General features: G+C 37.1%; 1 protein-coding gene across 2 annotated transcripts in view; it reads right to left on the reverse strand.

Moving 5' to 3' along the window:
- The window catches only part of TEX9 (testis expressed 9), a 54295-nt gene that overhangs the window by 14755 nt on the left and 18705 nt on the right, over positions 1–20835 (reverse strand). For both annotated transcript variants that reach the window (XM_072615810.1, XM_072615818.1), the window contains 3 exons: positions 14514–14683; positions 12346–12428; positions 11683–11856 (listed from right to left, as the gene is read on the reverse strand). In XM_072615810.1, the coding sequence (XP_072471911.1) occupies positions 11683–11856; positions 12346–12428; positions 14514–14683 (427 nt within the window). The remainder of the gene's footprint in view (positions 1–11682; positions 11857–12345; positions 12429–14513; positions 14684–20835) is intronic.

Here is a 20835-nt window from a genome sequence, read left to right on the forward strand (position 1 = left end):
ATCATTTATTTATATAATATTTTATCTTGCCCCAATTACATGTAAAAACAATTTTTAACATTCATTGGTTTGAAGTTTTCAGTTCCAAATTCTTTCTCCCTTTCCTCCCCTCTCCCTGACAGAGTAAGCAATCTGATATAGGTTATACATGTGTAATGAAGTAAAACATTTCCATGTTTTGTTGAAGAAAACAAGAAAGAAGGTAGGAAGGAACGAGAAAATAAGAAAGGAAAGAAGTGAGAGAGGGAGAAAGTGAAAAATAATATGCTTTGGTTGGTATTCAGATGCCATGAGTTCTTTCTCTGGAGACAGACAGCATTTTTAATTATGAGTCCTTTGGAATTATCTTGGATCCTTGTATTGCGGAGAAGAGCTAAGTCATTCACAGCTGATCATCGTGCAATATTGCTGTCACTACATACAATGTTCTGGTCCTGTTCTCTTCACTTTGCATCAGTTCGTGTCTTTCCAGGTTTTTCTGAAATCATCCTGTTTATCATTTTTTGTAGCATAATAATATTCTGTTACAATCATATACCACAGAAATTCATCCTATTAAGAGACATCCCAAGTTGTCAATCAATGAATACATATTTACTCGTTTTACTCGAGTTTTTTTACATTTACTCGAGCATTTGCTCATTAACTTGCTTTGTTGTGAGAATACAAAAAAATGTAAAGCACTTGTTCTCAAGGAGCTTCCATTCGATTTCATCCAGACAGCCTATGTACATATATAAGCAGATACAATATATGTGTATATGTACTCACATATACATATGTACATATGTGTGTATATTAAGGACAGGGTTATCTCAGTGGGGAAACCCTGGTAGTTAGAGAACCAGGAAAGGTCTCACGTAGGAGGTGCAGCTTGAGCTGAGCTTTGAGGAGAAGTCAGGGATTCCAAGAAGCAGAAGGAGGAAGGGAATGAATTTCCAGCATGTGGGACAGCTTGTATCGAGGAAGGGAGGTGGGAGATGGAACTGCAAGAAAGCCAATCTGACTGGACCAGAGAGTGCATGAGAGGAAGTAAAGCATAAGAAACCTGACAAGGTAGGCTGTGACAGGGTATTTGGGACAGGAGGCCAAAGGAGTCAGACATGTACCACACAAATGTCACTTTGGCAGCTGTATGGAGAATGGGTCAGAGAGTGAAGATGGTAAAGGCAGAGAGACCAGTTAGGAGAAGTGATAAAGGTCTGAACTAAGGTGGTAACTGTGTAAGTACAAAGAAAAGGGGATGGATGTTAGTGATGTTGCAGAGAAAGAACTGAAAAGACTTGGCACATGAATAGATATCCTGAGTACGAGAGTGCCTGAGAGGATGGCAGTACTCTAGACAGAAATAGAAACGTTTAGAAGAGGATTTGGTTTTAAGGGACATTAACAAGTTATGTTTTGGAAGTGTTGACTTTTAGATGCCTACAGGATATCTCGTCTGCAATGCACAATAGGCAGCTGGTGATGAGGAGCTGCAGCTTAGCAGAGAAATGAGAATTAGATATAGAGATCTTTGAGTCACTTGCAAAGATAACTGAATCCATGAAAGAGAGAATTACATAAAGAGATCCTATGCTATTTGGAGACTCCAATGTCCACATGATCGTATCTCCAAATCTCTTTATGTTGTAGCAAAAGTAGATGTGCATCAAAACTGTAGGAGCTATACTGAAATGGAAAAAATAGGGGATAGAATAACTAAATGTACCAGCAAGGACCCCGACAAGCACAGGAAGGCAAGCTGTACAGGATCTTAGATCTGCTTTTCTAAAAGGAAAACAATCACTTTAATCAAGCACATGTATCATTTACTTAGTTCAAGGGAAAAGTCAGCACCCTGAACTTCAGAGAAAACACAAAGAAGCAAAGACCAACAGACAGGGTTTACAACTGTCTGACAGTAAGCAATACATACACCACAGATCAACAGACAGCTTCAACTGTCTGACCATGACATACATACATACTTACCAGAGACAGAAGCACCAACAACTGAGTTTTCAAAGCTGGGGGGCTTAGTGGCTACCCAGAATCTTGTCTGACCACACAACACTTCCAATGGGTAAGCCCCAAAGTAAAACCTCACCTCAGAGTATTTATATACTTTTCAGAGCCAGAGGTATCACAACCTTTGAGAACCAGTGCCTCATTAGAAATTATCAAAAGGTGTGGGCCTCCCCTAATCAAGCTTTCCTTAATGGGCAGGACCATTAATGGGTGGGGAAGATCTTTAACTCTCTGATTAACAACAATACACAATACTGAGAGAGAGACAGAGAGAGACAGAGACAGAGAGACAGACAGACAGACACAGAGAGACACACACAGAGAGAGGGGAAGAAAGACAGAGAGAGGGAGAGGGAGAAGGGGGGGGGAGAGAGGGAGAGAGGGAGAGAGGGAGAGGGAGAGAGAGAGAGAGAGAGAGAGAGAGAGAGAGAGAGAGAGAGAGAGAGAGAGAGAACAATAGTAGTTTGAGATACCTGATGAGAAAAGGATCTCTTCCAGGTAGGGAAAGCGTAGAATGCATAAAACACTTCAATAAGGAGAGACATTTCCAGAAATTACATGTACAAATGCCTAGAGAAAGGGTGGGGAAGCTGAGGCCTCCAGGCCACATGTGGCCCTGTAGGTCCTCAAATGTGGCTCTTCGAATTCTAACTTCACAGAACAAACGGATTCAGCAAAAGGGTCACACTTCAGGACCTAGAGAGCCACATGTGGCCTGGAGGGCCCAGGTTCCCCACCCCTGGCCTAGAGGCTGGAGAAGGAAGGATGAGACTGGAGAACAGCAAATAATTCAGGATGGCTAGGAGGTAAGACTGTATGAAAAGGAATATTGTAAGAAAAGTAGATTAGAGGAAAAATGTGGAAACCTTGAATGTCAGGGTTACCTTTATTCATTTGGTAGCAGAAAGCCATAGAAGATTTTTGATTAAGGGAATAATATAACCAGAATTATGCTTCAGAAAGTTGATTTTGATAGCAGTGTAAATAGGTGACAGCATGAGTATGGAGGAGACAGATGTGAGATATTGCAGAGAAGAAATCAATGAAGACTGTCAACTAACTGAATATATTGGGAAAGAGAGAAGGAAGAATTAAAGATGAGCCTAAGGTTTTGAACTCTGGTCACTGAGAATGGCAGTGCCATTAACAGGTACTTAGGAGAAGGCAGATGATAATGGGTTCAGTTTCAAACATTTTTTTTTGTTGGAATGGGATGGTATAATAAGAAAAGCAGCAACAAAATATTCACCTGTAAACATGGGATGTCATCTCCCCAAAATACGCTCAAGAAAGTGGGCCCATAGAGATAAAGACACATGGAGAGGCACATACACAGGGGACATAACTGGTTAGGGTACACACATGGAGGAATGTACATATGAGAAAGATACATAGCCAAAGAAAATCTGTGGGCAGGGCACACACACAGAAGGGCAACTCATACACAGGATGCTACCAAGCTAATAATGTCTTTTCTTTTTTCTTTTTAAAAAAATTATCTATTTATTTTTAGTTTTCAACATTCACTTCCATACTATTTTGAGTTCTGTATTTTCTCATACTCTCACCTCTCCTCCCTCCCTCCAAGATGGTATGCAATCTGATATAGGCTATATACATATATATATACAAATACATTCATACGAAGCATATTTTCACATTAGTCATGTTAAACATGTTTTTGATGTATCAGTGAAATATATGTGGGAGAAATGCCCCAGAGGCAGCTAAAAATGCAGGATTAGAACCTAAAGAAGTATTAGAGTTGTAATAATAAAATAGCTCACCTCATCTTAGTGTTTCAAGGTTTACAATATTACATATATACATAATGAAAATATTATAAGTATATTTACACATATATTTCATGTATTCATTTTGCAAATGAGGAAACACAGGTTCAAAGGGACTTGCCAAGTGTTTAAGGTGGGATTTGACTCCAAGTCTACAACTACACTTTGCTACTTCCCATATCTACAGAGAAGCAGTAGGTGAAGTCAGAAGAGTGAGCAACATCTCCAAGGGAGAAGAGTAAAGGGATAAAGATATGGCCTCTGGGGGTGCCCACGGTTAGGGCCACTTTCTTATTGCTGCATTCCAAGTGGTTTCCCAGTGTTAATACTGGACCACTTCTTTTCCTCAGGGACCTTCTCACTAACTGCTGCTGCTCAGGGTCACACACACACACACACACACACACACACACACACACACACACACACACACGCTTACCATACCCCTCCCCTGATTAACTGTGCTTTTTCCCCCTGAGATCCACGATACCTTATCACTGTGAACCCTAAGCTAATGCAGTTGAATAGAAGAGTTACATTCTACAAGGGAAGGTAGTCAAAAGCTGGCTTGTACTCTCCAGTATAAATTTTCTCCTGGCTGTATTACTGTTTTATTTGAAAACTAATCTTTCTGGCTCTGAGTAATTAAAAGAAAAAAACACATGCTGTTCTGTATGTGGTCCCAAACAAATCAAACTGTGTATGTATACCATCTGCTATCACCAGCCTTCTTCACAGCTTTGTGGGTGGTAGCTACACTAAGCGCAAACCTAATTTATTTGACTGCTCAAACTAAAAAGACAACTATTCCCTACTGGCTATAAAGTCCACAGTTCCTTCTGTCTCATTTCAGCTCCTTTTTACAGTAATACATAAGCTCTTTCTCTTTGCTCTGACATCTTGCTAATGACTTTATAACCCTCACTTAAACCTTACTTCAAAAGATCTATCATTTCAAAATTATCATTGTTAACATTTAAACAGCACTTTAAGTTTTGTAAACTATCTTATGTGTATTATTTAATTTGACCCTCATAACAGCCCTGTTAGGTAGGTGCTAGAAATATCATTATCCCATCTTACAGATGTGGAAACTGAATCTTAGATTAAGTGATTTTGCCATATAATCCAACAGGTGACATCAGAAGTAGAAAGTGAATGTCCTGCTTCATCTTTCGAGTTACAACTCTTTTCAATACATGCAAAAGAGAAGATTTGAAATGATAACTACTAATATCCTAATATCCTAATAGCCTAACAGTCCCAAAACTTTCAGAGCTGCCCTTTCTGCCTGTGCTCTTTATACAAAAGAGAGTTTTCTCATATCCTCAAGGTATTTGCAGCAACTAGAAAAAGAAAGAGAACCAGCACTAAAGTGCACATAACTTTGTAAGACCTATTTAATAGAGAATGACTTGCTAAGCTTTGAGCATGGGCATCATGAAAGGAACCTGGTACTTCCCAATGTTGGCAGTTTAAACATATGCTACCCCAGAGGTTCTATGAGGCACCGATAGCTCAGTTTCATACTTAGATGGATAAAGGGGGGAAAGAAATGTTTAAAAAGCATTAAGTTTTATTTCTCACTCAGGTTTGGACCTACATTGCCTGCTATTCAGTTGTAAACATGGGACTGCAAAGATTTCCTAATCATTATATCAACGGCCAGGGGATTTGAAAACTGCAACGGACTAGGGCAGTGGTGTCAAATAAATAAAAACTGGGGTCAATAAACTTCTTAAAGGTCCCTGCAGGCCCAAATTGACTTAGAAAATCACATGTTAACATTATCTATATTTCACTGTATTTTTAAAATTTTGTTAAATATTTTCCAATTACATTTTAATCTAGTTCAGGCTGCACTCAGGAGTATCACAGGCTGCATATATTCCATAGGCTTCATGTTTGACACTTCTTAGCTGGGCATTCAGTGAAAAAAGGATAGAATGATGAAAGAGTTGCTAGATTAGAGACCTGATAGGGTCATACTACAATAAACAAAAAAATGTTGAAATCAGCCAACATTTGTTGGTACCAGACCTATGATTTCATTGAGGAAATTCCCTATACCAGTGAAGCTCAGCACTAGTTCTACAAGTTATAGGGCACTAAGAGATTAAGTGACTTGCCCAGTAACTTGGGGTCGGTACATTTCTGAGGATGGACTTAAATCCAGTTATTTATAAGCAAGGTTAGTTCTCCTATCCACTGTCATGCTGCCTCACTAATAATACTAACAGCTTTAAAACAGTGCGTAAAGATTCACAAAATACCTTATAAATATCTAGTTTTATCCTTATAACACCCCTGGGAAATGGGTACTATTTATATTTCCCATTTTACAGATGAGGAGATTAAGGGAGATAGAGGTAAAGTGACTTGTCCACTGTCACACAATGAGTAAGAGACAGGATGCAATGTGAACTCAAGTCTTCCTGATCCCAGGTCCACCACTCTATCCATAGTACAATCTAGCTATCTCTAAAAAATAATAATAGCTAGCATTTACAGAGTACTTTAAGTTTTGCAAAGTGCTTTACATTTTTATCCCACTAATTGTAAATGGGTCAAAATTTTTGAAATTACATTGCCATTTTAATTGCCTGGAATCTAAGGCCTTGAAATAGATCTAAATGGACATTACAGCTTGGTTAAAAGTGGGCTTATTTCTTTCTATCTTTTATCTGAAGTTTTTGAAAAGTTTAGAGATAGGAAATGGGTAATTAGGTTTTAGTGCAATGAGTATAAATATGTGAATCCTTATAAACATGAATATATAGTTCAGTTTGGAAATACTGGCTCATGCTCCAATTTCACAAATAACTAGAGAATAAACAAACTACAAGAGGTTATATATTTTTCACTCTTTCAAATGCATTTGCAAGGCCTATGATATAAACCAGGCACTGCCCACTAAGGTGGACAAACTTTAATACTTCACCAGCATACATAATCTTACCAGTATGATAACTCTCTCTACAACCTTAACTCTAAGTCTTCATGAATTCTTGTAGCCAAAAAAATTATTACCTAGTGACCAACCCTCCTAAACCCAGGTGGCAGCATGGTATGTTGGAAAGAACCTTGATGCCAGAGTCAGAGGCCCTGAATTTAAAATTCAATCTCTGACCACAGTGAGCACCTGTGTGACCTGGTGCTTTAACCTACTTCGACTCCCTGGGCTTCAGTTTCCTTGTCTGTAAAATGAGAATGTTGGACTAGGTAGGCCCTTCCAGCTCTTGATCAATAATGTGATCATACAAACTCATAAAAACTGGTTATTAACCAAAAGGCAGACATTCCATTACCTCACTTCATTTCCCAATTTGATAAGATCTTGCTGGAGCCTTCACTCTATTAGCTAAGAATTTGAGAACCTTGGATCACCTTTACACTATTAAGAGGCATTAGAATAGGGCTCCTAAGGCAGAAGGGGACACAAAAATACATATAGCCCCTGCCTGTAGGAAACTTGCAAACTACCAGAAGAGATGAAACATGGACACAAATCCAATAGAAAATAGATTATGTTAAGTGCATGAGAAGCACTAAATGATCACTTCCAGATAAGGGGAATCAGAGAAAGCTATATGGAGAAGGTGGCAATAATTTTAGGGGAGGAAGCAATCCAGGCATTTGTAATGGAGAAAAGGCAGCAGGATGAGTGTTTGCAAACAGCAAATGCTTTGGTTTGGCTAGAGGAAAAGGAAAAGGAGCACTGAGATGGAGAGGTAGAAGGACCTCAGGCCATCTAGTACAACCCCCTCATTTTATGGAAAGTTTAAATGATTTGCCCAAGGTAGTGTCTGAACCCAGCTGACATGATTCCAGATCCAGGGCTCTTCATGTTGCTATGCTGCTTCTCCAATGTGAGATAGCAGTAACAAGGTGGATTGCAGCCAGAAGGTCCTTCCTGCAGTAGGCCTTGAATGTCAAGTCCTTTAGACTTTTATTTGATACATGATGAGACACCACGAAAAAAGCTTTTAAACCTGGAGGCAGTCTGGCTTTAATAATGTTAATCTGGCTGTGGTGAACGATGTATGACTAGAAAGTAAATACTGAAGGCAGGGAGACCAGTTAGGTGGCTATCACACTTTTAGGTATGAGATAGTAAAAGTTGGAACAGACTTATGAAAATGTCATTGGAATGGAAGAGTTGGGTTTCAAGGCTACATAAGTACTAGAGTGGTGACATAATTAAAACTTGTATGTTTATAATACAATGTCAACATAGCAAGGACTTGATTTCAATGGCACAGGAACTCTCACCACCAACACAGACAACTTCTCTACAACATCTACAACATAAAGTCTCTATCAGAGAAGCTAAGTGACTGACCCAGAGTTACACTGCTATTCATTGTCAGGTAAGATACGAATCCAGATCTTCTTGGTGAAATCTAGCATTCCATCCGTTATTCCATGCTGCCTCTTCTAATATCAGTCATTCAGTAAACATTTACCAAGAACCTACTATGTGCCAGGCCCTCTGCTAAGTGCTAAGGATACAAAAAAAAAAAAAAAAAAAAGCAAAAAACGGTCCCTGCCTTCCAAGAGTTAACAATTGAACAGGGGAAACAGCAAGTAAACAAATACGCACAAACAAGCTACATACAGGAGAAAGAGCAAATAATTAACAGCAGAAAGGTACTAGAATTAGGAGGCGTTAGGACGAGGCTTCCTGTAGAAGATGGGATTTTAGTTGGGACTTAAAGAAAGCCCATAGTCAGAGATGAAAGAGAATATTCCAGACATGGAGCACAGCCAGTGAAAATGCCCAGAGCTGAAAAATAGAGATTTAATAACAGTCTTTGCATCAAGTCTTTTCTGAGCTGTCTTGATAATATATGGACTGTCTTATTAAATTTTACTAACAAGATAAAAATTAATTATGTAAGATTAGGACATTTTATGAAAGTAAAAAATTGTATAAGCACACTAAAAGTATAAAGAATATAATGACACCTAATAAAATGTGATCTGGATTTGTTTATTATGAACTTTAGATACTAGTATGTATAACTGCTGGACTCCCTAAATTTGTGATATACTTCATCTGGGAGGTTTTTACTACTTTTACGTTAATATTAAAACTTTTGAAAGAAAAAAAATTGGAGTGGGCAGAGCCAAGATAGCAGAGTAACAGCACAGACTTTTTAGAGTGCTGTCCCCAAGCCCAGCCACATACCTGTAAAAAATGTCTCCTAACAAATTCTGGAGCTGCAGAACTCACAGAATGATAGAGTGAAGCAAATCTCCAACCCAAGACAGACTGGAAGGTCACCAGGAAGTGTCTATCATGCTGCAGTGGGGGCAGGGCACAATTCAGTGTGGGCCGCAAGGGGACAGAGGGGACCTGAGCAGGCACTGGGGGAACTGAATCTCTCGTACTTGTGGTGGTTTCCACACTTCATAACCCCAAAAAGTTGAGGATAAATTGGAAGGTCAGTGGAGAAAACCTGTGGGACCAGTGCAGGAGACTGGAGTGTTTCTGGAGCTCTAGGTTCACAGATTGTGCGGTGATAGAGCAGATGAGAGTACACCCTCCCACCCCCACTACCTTGCAGAGAAGTACCTTAACAAAGAGCTCAGTCAAGTAAATGGCTAGGGAAATGAGCAAAAACTGGAAAAAGAATCAGAGCAGAGAATCTTACTTTGGTGACAAGACCCAAAGCATTCAAACAGAAGAAAAAGTCAAATCTCCTCCATTCAAAGCCTCCAAGAAAAATATAGATTAGTCCCAGGCCATGGAAGAGCTCAGAAAGGACTTTGAAAATCAAGTAAGAGAAACAGAGCAAAAACTGGGAAGAGAAATGAGAGAGATGCAAGAAAATCATGAAAAACGAGTCAACTGCTAGCTAAAGGAGACCCAAAAAAAATGTGAAGAAAATAGCACTTTAAAAAATAGACTAACCCAAATGGCAAAAGAGATCCAAAAAGCCAACGGGGAGAAGAATGGTCTAAAAAGCAGAATTGGCCAGATGGAAAAGGAGGTCCAAAAGCTCACTGAAGAAAATAATTTCTTAAAGATTAGAATGGAGTAGATAGAAGCTTTATGAAAAATCAAGAAATTATAAAACAAAACCAAAAGAATGAAGAAATATCTCACTGGAAAAACAACTGACATGGAGAATAGATCCAGGAGAGACAATTTAAAAATTATGGGACTATTTGAAAGCCATGATCAAAAAATAAAAGAGTCTAGACATCATCTTTCAAGAAATTATCAAGGAAAACTGCCCTGATATTCTAGAACCAGAGGGTAAAATAAATATCGAAAGAATCCATTGATCATTTCCTGAAAGAGATCCCAAAAGAAAAACTCCTAGGAATATTATAGCCAAATTCCAGAGTTCCCAAGTCAAGGAGAAAATATTGCAAACAGCCAGAAAGAAATAATTCAAGTACTGTGGAAATACAATCAGGATAACACAGGATCTGGCAGCTTCTACATTAAGGGATAGAAGGGCGTGGAATAGGATATTCCAGAAGTCAAAGGAACTAGGACTAAAACCAAGAATCATCTACCCACCAAAACTGAGAATAATACTTCAGGGGAAAAAATAGTCATTCAATGAAATAGAGGACTTTCAAGCACTCTTGATGAAAAGACCAGAGCTGAATAGAAAATCTGACTTTCAAACACAAGAATCAAAAGAAGCATGAAAAGGTAAACAGGAAAGAGAAATCGTAAGGGACTTACTAAAATTGAACTCTTTACATTCCTACATGGAAAGATAATATCTGTAACTCTTGAGACTTTTCTCAGTATTTGGGTAGTTGGAGGGATTATATAAATATAGGCAGAGGGCACAGGGTCAGTTGAATAAGAAGAGATGATATCTAAAAAAATAAAATTAAGGGGTGAGAGAGGAATATATTGGGAGAAGAAAGGGAGACATGGAATGGGGCAAATTATCTCACATAAAAGAGGCAAGAAAAAGCTTTTTCAATGGAGGGGAAAAGGAGGGAGGTGAAAGGCAAAAAGTGAAGTTTACTCTCATCACATTTGGCTTAAGGAGGGAATAAAGTGCACACTCAATTTGCTATGAAAATCTGTCTTGCACTACAGGAAAGTAGGGGAGAAGGGGATAAGTGGTGTGTGGAGGGAAATGATAGAAGGGAGGGCAAAAGGGAGGAGGGAGTAATTAGAAGTAAACACTTTTGGGGAGGGACAAGGTAAAAAGAGAGAACAGAATAAATGGAGGGCAGGATAGGATGGAGGGAAATATAGTTAGACTTTTACACCATGACTTTTATGGAAGTCTTTTGCATAACTACATATGTATAAGCTATTTGAATTGCTTGCCTTCTCAATGGGGATGTCTGGGTAGGAAGGGAGGGAGGAAGTTGAAACTCAAAATTTTAAAAACAAATGTTAAAACTCGTTTTTACATCCAACTGGGAAATAAGTATACAGGTAATGGGGGATAGAAATCTATCTTGCCCTACAAGAAAATAGAGGAGATGTGGATAAGGGAGGGGAGGGGTGTGATAGAAGGGAGGGCAGATTAGGGGAAAGAGTAATCAGAATGCATGCCGTTTTGAGGAGGGGAAAGGGAGAGATGGGGAGAAAATTTGGAACTCAAAATCTTGTGGAAATGAATGTTTAAAACTAAATATTAATTAATTAAAAAACTAAAAAAAAAAAAGAAAAAATTTTTTTTCAACACTTACCATTCCCATTAATAACCCTAGAACAGTAATCTTTCTTTCTACTTCTTACCTATCCCTTGCCACCTTATGGAGGAATAGTCCTAAGTAAATATTGAGTGAACAAATAATTGTACAACAAAACTTGTTGTCTTCTGTAAGTATGGATATTTAATGATTTTAGACTAGCTTTGCCTAAAGACAAAGAATGCAAAATTATTACCTTTTCTACCGCAGTCAGCTGTTGCTGAAAGCCATCACATTTTTTGTTTGCTTCCTCTGAAAGGGTTTTATATTTTTCAATCTGAGACTGTTGAATATTGATTGTTCGCTCCATTCTAACACGGTCTTCATTAATATCTTTAAGAGAGGTTTTTAAATTTCTAACTTCATCCTCCTAGAGTCAAATAACTATATATTAGTTTGTGTGAAAAGAACATATACAATTTCAAGACAGATTTAGCACACCATTTAAATAAAAGAACTTCATGTAATATTGTGTGATGTTTATAACTATTTCCTGGAGAAAACTGTCAATATTTATCTTTAAAAGACAATTTTTTTATTCAAATTAAATAGTGAACATATAACTCTAATTTTAAAGGTTTTAATTTGAGATCCCATACTAGAAAAATGCTTTACTTCTATGAAATGATACTAAAAATCTCAGAATGGAATATATTGAATAATATTCAATATTTATATGCAACTTTAAAATTTTACAATTTGAAACAACTGATATTACTCCTAAAATTTACTTACTAGTTTAAGGGCTAAAAAATGTATAAAAGTAAGCTTGATAAATATTTAGGGAAAGTATAATTTTACATACATGGACATAATAATTTTCTTACAGATGATACTTTGAGAGTCTACAAATGTTTACCTTTTTATTGCAATCATACACAAGACTATCCAATTCCTCCTGCATAACACGGAGTTTTGCCTTTAGAAATCTGATCTGGGCCTCTGTGAATTTAAATAATTATATTTAATACTTTTAAACCATTGAGGCTTCTTACTACACATCTGTTCTCTCAATAGACGATCTACTTTCCTCACTTTTTTTTGCTTTAGCAAACCTATAAGTTATAAGTTTATAAGTTATATACCTTTGGAAGTGAATATTTTAGATACATAACATACTGAAGCAAACAAACCTCGAAACTTAGTGCTGGATGAACCCAAAGACCTCACCTACATGGGTAAGGACTCACAATCTGAAAAAAACTACTGGGAAAACTGGATAGTAGACTGGCAGAAATTAGGTTTAGACCAAATCTCACACAATATGCCAAGATAAGATCCAAATGGATATGTGACCTACAAAAAGTCACATTCTAAACAAGTTAGAGGATAATTCATGTCTAAATAAGAGATAAAGAAGATCACAGAGAAGGAAATGGCCAATTTTAATTACACACAATTGTTTTAAAATTTTTTCATCAAAAAAAATGTAGCTAAAATTAGAGAGGAAACAGATTAATGGGGAAAAATATTTGCAGCAGGTTTCTCTGATGACACTCTTACTTCCAAGATATCTAGGGAACAGGTTCAGAATTACAAGGACAAGAGTCATTTGCCAAATAATAAATGGTCAAAGAACAGGCAATTTTCTATGAAACAGAAATAAACTGTTGATATAGCCATACGAAAAAATGCTCCAAATTATTAATAATTAGAGAAATGAAAATCAAGATTAGTAAATCTGAGGTTTTCCCTCAGATCCATGAAGTTGACAAAGTTGACAAAAAAGAAAAACGACAAATATTAGAGGGAAACAGGGACACATTGATACATTGTTGGTGAAGCTATAAATAGAAACAATCCTTCTGAAAAACAATCTGGAACTATGACTAAAAGGTTATTAAATTGTGCACATCCTTTAACCCTGTAGTTCCGCTACTAGGCCTATACCCCAAAGAGAATTAAAGAAAGAGATAAAAGTCTGATTATCAATAAAAATATTTATAGCAGCTCTTTTTATAGTGGTAAAGAACTGGAAACTACGGGAGTGTCCATCAATTAATGAACAGCTAAAGAAATTACTGGTATTATAAGTGTAATGGGTTGTAAGAACAGAAGAAAAAGCTGGTTTTTGAGAAACATGGAAAAACTTGTATATATAATGAAAAGTGAAATTACCTTGCCCAGAAGAATAAGTTATACTATATCAACAAATTATAAAAATTTTTTTCAAACACCTAAAGAACTCTGATCAATGAAATGACTGACCATGATTCCAAAGGACACATAACAACGATACTATGTATCTCCTGACAGAGATGATGAACTAAATATGTAGAATGAAGCACACATTTTTGGACATGGCCAATATGGGGATTTGTTTTGCCTAATGATGTATATTTGTTACAAGATTTTTCTTTTTCTTTTCCCAGTGTTGGGGAGAGGGATGAGGAAGAAAATGTAAATGCTTGCTAATTGAAAAAAAATTCTAAATAAAAAAATAAAGTGAATACAAAGGGAAACTTGAGCTCATAATGTCATTTTGAGATACCTTAAGGAAACACCACAGATTAGCTCTCAAAATAATCAATATTATTTCTAAATTAGGTAGTTAATATTAGTTCTTAATGGTTCACATCAAGACAGTGATAGTATACAAATAGTCAAAGATGACTTTAGAAATTTAAATCATTTACATTACCCAATAATAATATGATAATAATCCTTATTTAGGTATTGTATATAAGATGAGGAATAAGCACACAGCCAACACAAATACAATGAGGAAAAAAATCAAACGATAAAAATCTTTTTGAATGGTTACTTTAAATGAATATTTTAACCATTTTGTTTCTAACATCTTTGTAAAGCACTGATCAATCAAGAAATATTTACTAAGCACCTACTGAGTGCCAAGTACTGTATATAACTATAGCACATTTTTAAAATTAAGGAAAAGTGATTTTCCTCAAAGATTTATTCAACACAGTAGTTGAATAAATATGAGTACATATGAATAAATATGAGTACATATGAGTACACACACATAAATACACACTCAAAAAAACCAAGATAATGAAATCCTACCTGTTCCAATGTCTTCACTGAGACCAGGGAAAATATCATCATCTATGTCATCAGGTAAATCTCCTTGTTCTAATTTTCCTTCAATTCTATTAATTGTGTTTGTAAGTGAAAAGTCTTTGAAGTCCTCTGGGACAGCGACATCATTAGCAGTTGCACGTTTACATTTCGTACTAAAATATAAAGCATAAAAGGTTACTGTTTCTCTTAGCTACATAATATAAAAGGTTAAAATACCATAAAATCAAAATATACAATATGATTTATGATTATTTCTAGGAATACTTTCGTACACAAGTTACATATCATAACAAAATGTCTTATATGGTCATTTTGGTCTTTATGAATCATAGGACTTTGAACTGGTCCTTAGTAAGCTGGGCTTTCCTCTGCTTCTAAACAGGTAAACATCTAAGCCAAAAGCTGAGAGTCTTGAATTCATGCACCAAATTTAGTCCATGACTTTTCATTTTACTGAGCTCTAGAAAAGTGTTATGGGGGCTTATGCTGCCTGGATCATACTTTACAGAACCAAATAATTCCATTTGTGTGAGCTGCTGTGTCAAAGGATCTTTTGAAGAACTGCTGAAGAGATGCAAATTTAATTCATTTAATCCTGGTGGATTTTTTTGGTGAAGTTTTTTTTGTTCCAATTAAAAATCATATCTACTTAGAACTCAAACTAAAGAATTATGTCTGAAAAACTAATATTTACCTGAAAACTAGGAAAAAGTAGAACTTTTTCAATGAACAAAAATAATGATAGAATCATAGCTCAAGAACTAGAAGAGATCTCATTGGCTATCTAATCCAACATTCTCAATTTACAGTTGAGGAAACTGAGGCCAAGAAAGATGAAAGTACTTGCCCAAGGTCAAACAATCATCAGAAGTAGCACTTGAACCCAGTTTCCCTGACTCCATGGCCCTTGCTCAGACCACTGAACCAACTAAATCTAGCTAAAACAATATAACAGTTTTTGAATACCAAAGGAACTTTCAGACAAATCATTAATGCTTTTTAATTATAAAGTAAAATTTCAAAACTTAAATATTTTTATATACAAGCAAAACCCTCAGAATTCTGTGAGAAAATAAACCCTTAATTTAAAAAGGAACTTCTCAGTTCATAAAGATCAGAAGAGTATTGAATGTTTTGTCTCTTCTTGTTCTTGGGAGGAACTGGCAAGAAAGCCAGACAAATGTCACCAATCCATCCTGGCTTCTTCAAGTCTTGCCAGGCAAAGTGATTTGCATGGGCCACAGGCAGAATGGGAATTGAAAGCCATTTTTTTCACCCTAGCTCAAAAAATTAGACAATTCCTGTGAGGGTAGATGAGGAAGGGGAGAAAAAACAATGAAAATAGGGAAGCCTAAGCGCTCCTCAGGCTGCCTGGCTAGCTCTGGGTCTGAGTCCAAAAAGATGAATGTCTAAAAGCTTAAATTCAACAGAGAACCAGCAGGTGTTGGAGACCTAGAAGAGAGGAGCTCAGCTGAGACAGAGAAAGGAGCAGCCAAAGAAAACGACTGCTCTCCCATGTCGCTCTCCCGTCTTCTCTCCTTTTCTCTTCTCTCTTCTCTTTCCCCCTCCTCCTCTCTTTCTGTCTCTCTCTCTGACTCTGTGTCTCTCTCTCTTTCCCCACAACAGAGGTACAAATCAGTGGAAAAGCATACCTCTTGGTATTTTGGGTTAGTTATCCTTGACATTTGCAATGCTACTTCATTAAATATCTTTTGCTTTAAATTAATATATCCTCTAATATGGTTAAAAAAAAAGGAAGGAAAAAAGAAACAGGCTGGCACTTTTAAGCTGTGTTTTGGGTAGATGTTTACCCCAAATGTTCTTAGAACTTAGGACATATTTAACAACAACAACAACAATTTGTAAAAGGCATTAAGGGAGCCAACCACTGAGGAGGACCCAAGCTATACATGTAAGAACTTAACCAGACATACCCCCCAAATTACTTAATCACTTACTTTTCTTATAAAGCAGAAAATAAATCAGTTCTCACGAATTACTACAATTTACATTTCAAAAATTAATCATCAGAGGATCTTAGGACTTCATCAAGAAGGTACATTAGAGATTATTTATTACAGCTGAGAAAACTAAGGTATTAAAGAAGGTTATATACAACTGCTCAAAGATCACAGACCACGCAGAGAATGTGAATCTGAATCCAAGTCTGAATCCAAATCCAATGCATTTCAAATATCCTAATTCTCATGTATATTGCCCAAGAGATCAGAAGACGGGCAATCAAAACAATGTGCTGACCTTTAACTGACATTCACTACAGAACACACTGACTTCCTAGCTTCTTCTCTCTTCTTCTCTGTCTCTTTCTCTTGATTTCCCCTTTTTCCTCCCTCCCTTGTCCACCATAGTTCTAAAACTTAAGCTAAAATAAACCAAAAATATCTTTGATTATATTCCACAAAGAAGACAGAAGAAAACTGAGATTTTCAAGAATTAGTAAGTTCAGTTTAGCAATATGAATTTAATAATTTCTTGGGAATAAGAAGCTTTTCTTAACAGGCTACTGAAATAAGCTGAAATAAGTCTTGTTTATAAAAAATGTTTAAACTCAAGATCAATTCAATTTAACATACACATAGTAAAGGCCAGCCAGGAACAAGGTCCTAGGTCAAGTTCTGGGGATACGAGGACAAAAGCTAATTTAGTACCTGCCCTCTCACAGGCAGACTCTACAATGCTTGATCTCTGATTGGATGTGAGGGATGAGGGAGAGGGAAGAGTTTAAGATGAGGCTGAGGTGGAATCATCAACAAAAGTTTGGACTTGAGAGTCTGAGGATCTGAGTTTTGCCACTTACTACCTGGATGACCAAGTCATTAACTTCTCTGGACCTCGATTTTCTAAATTCTAAAATAAGTAAAGAGGACAAGACGAATGTTAAATGTTAGAAGGAAGGTACTGGCTTAAGGAAAACGATTAGCTGGGTTTGGAACTTGTTGAGCAGCTAAAATCAGCATGGGTGGTAATGTAAAGAAAGAAGAATGAGCCAAGAAGAAACTGGGGGTAGGGTGGGATATTTACACTTAGATTTCAGGCAGAAGAAGAATCAGAGAAGGAGATCAAGAATAAATGATCAGATGTAAGAACAGAATTAGGAAAGAACAGTGTCATGGAAACTAAGGAAAAACATTACACAGGAGGAGAAGATGGTCAATGGCATCCAATGGTGTACAAAGGTCAGGGAAATGGTTGAAAAAGGTCCTTGGAAATAGCAATTTAAAAAGTCATGGGGAGAGGGGGAGGTAGCAATAATGTTGCCAGAAAATGAAGAAAAGAAAAAGAGGGTAATGAAAGTGTTCTAAAATACACAGAAACAAAGGAGATTCCAAAGGAAACACAGACAAGAAAGGCAGCTTTGAAAGTGATATACATTTTTTTTAAAAAGCAAGCTATACATGAGAGTCATTGTTTCATGTTCCCCTCTTTTTCTATTCTACTTTGTATGTGGAATGACATAATCACACAGAATAGGTTCTGTACAATGAATAGTCATAAGTGAGTCTGTATGTGTTTAATGGGGTTAGAAGATTAAGAAGTGGGGGCAATGTGTAGAATACACCTTCTAGAAATGCAATAATGAGATCTAAAACAGGATAATTTAAGGGGATGAAAGAATCGAGAAAATGTGTTTGTTTTCGAACAGACAAGATAGAAGCATGCGTACAGAAATCAGGGAAGGAGACAGTAAAGAAGAAGAGAGTAGAAATGAAAGACAGAGGAGATGATCGATGGGAAAACTTCCTAGAGGGGATTAGATCAAGGGAATAAAGTGGGTTAGTCTCACAAAGAGGAAGACTAGAACACTGGCAGAGAGACTGGGCAAAGAGGGATGGGACATACAGGAACTAATGAGAGAAGGCCTCTATAAGTAAAGTAGAAGGAATGATCATCCAAGAAAAGGAAGTGAGGCTTGGGGAGAGAGGAAAGGGTGTGGATAAGACACTCTGAGAAGCATGATTAGTAATCAGTGAAATGAATAACTACACAGTGATGAGGATCCAGTGGAAGGAGATCCACCCAACATCATTTACAGCTTCCTCCAGCAGTATGGGTCGGCTTGGGAACAGAAACAAAGAAGGACAGTAAAGATAACCCAAGGCAGAGCAGGAGAATAAAGAGAAAATGGCAGACGGACAAAAGAACAAGCAATTCCAGTGTGGAAGACGATGCCTTACTGAACAGGCTACCTATAATATCAAGACTGAGGAAAGGGAGGCAAGAAAAGGAGAACAGGGAGAAACTGCGGTGACGAGGGGTGTCACTGAGGCCAAATGGCAGGTTCAGAAGAAATGAGACAGCAGTGAGATGGCAAGCTAGATCATGATCACAGAGCCAATTTTAGGGGGAGGAGTTTGGGGAGATGGTAAGTTCTAAGGTATGAGGACCTGAGGACCCCCTGAAGAACAGAGGTGTAGGTAAGGGAGCAAAGGCTGATGAATGGGAGGCCAAAGTGTCAGAAGCATTCTCAACATGAATAATTAAAGACAATGTCAGAGGAAGACCCAAGAAGGCCACATACAGCAAGCAGAGTCCCATGTACACCAAAATACTCATAACAGCACCTTTCTGTGTTAGCAAATAACTGGAAATGCAAAGTAGCTACCCATAAAATGTAGAATAGCTAACTAAATTGTGGTACCCAAGTGTAACAGAATATTATTGCACGATAAATATGCAGAATTTAGAGTCATGAGAAGGCATATAACTGATGCAGCATGAATCAGGAAAGAACTAAAAACAATGATCATATCAATATAAATAGAAGGAACAAAAAAGGAAACTTTAATTATAATGATTAAGCTTGGTACTGGAAAAGAGATGAGGAAATGCACCTCCCTTCTCTTCTTTTTAAATCTATGTTACAAAGAATGGTTCACTGGGCAGGGGAAGTGGAAGGGTCATCTTTGGATATGAAGGTAATATAAAAACAAAGGATACCAATTTTTTTATTAAAAAAAGATTATGACAGAGGTTATGGTAGAGGAAGACTATGAACCAGGTCTGGAAGTAATCAAGGAAAGAGGAAGATGGAAAATGGGAGAAGATAGCAGTAAAGATCTGGACAGAAGAATACAATCAGATTACAAAGAAAGAGAGGTTGTTGAATAATGGTTTCAAAAGAACAGTTTACAAGTGCTAGTGGAAAGCAAAGAGTATGCTGACTCCCCCTCCTCGCCCTCTGTGTCACACACTGCAGAATAATTCATGACCAAACAAGAGAGAGAATCACAGAAGATAAAATAGATACTTTTAACAGGCAGTTTTCAGAAGAAATCAAAGATATCAATCTCATAAGAAAAAGTGCTCTGAATCACTGATAATTAGAGAAACACAAATTAAAACAGCTCTGGGGTATCACTTCACATTCATCAGGTTATCTAACATGATATAAAAGGAAAATACAAATCCTAGAGTGGACATGGAAAAACTAGGACACTAATGCACTGCTGATGGAGTTGTGAACTGGTTCAACTATTCTGGGGAACAATTTAGAACTATGCCCAGAGGACTATAAAACTTTGACACAGCAATACCACTGTATCACTACTAATAATGTACCCCAAAGAAACCAAAGAAAAAGGCCCCATATGTACAAAAATATTTATAGCAGCTCTTTTCGTGGTGGTAAAGAAATAGAAACTAAGGAGAGGCCCATCAACTGGAGAATGGCTAAACAATTATGTATATGAATGTGAAGAAGCACTACTGTGCTATAAGCAATGACAAAGGGGAAGGTTTCAGAAAAGCTGGGAAAACTATGAACTGATGGAAAGTAATCGGAACTAGGAGAACACTGGATACAGTAACAGCGATATTACAGCAATGATCAGCTGCGAAAGACTTGGCCACTCTGACCAACACAACGATCCATGACCATTCCAAAGTGCTCATGATGAAAAGTGCTGCCTGCCTCCAGAGACAGAACTGATGAGTTCTGAACACTGATGGAAGCATATTTTTTAACTTTATTTTTCTTGTCTTTCTCTTTTGCAACACAGGTTTTTTATGATTCCATATGGATAATGGGCACTGTATTTCTTGTCTTCTCAATGGTAGGGGAGGAGGTGAACAGAGGGAAAAAATTTAGAACTGAAAACAAAAATTTAGAAAATAAAGTCAGAAAATGAAATTTAAATATATTAAGATCCTATTCAAAGTACATTCAGTGTTGCTTCATGTCAGATCGTATTCTCAGATTAGAGTGACTTGTAGTGCTTTTATTAAGCATCTAAAATTGATGAAGTCTACTACAGTTATCATGGTTTTCCCCATTGTGATTTCG

The sequence above is a fragment of the Notamacropus eugenii genome, chromosome 1 (assembly GCF_028372415.1).
Source record: "Notamacropus eugenii isolate mMacEug1 chromosome 1, mMacEug1.pri_v2, whole genome shotgun sequence".
NCBI classification, from domain to species: domain Eukaryota; kingdom Metazoa; phylum Chordata; class Mammalia; order Diprotodontia; family Macropodidae; genus Notamacropus; species Notamacropus eugenii.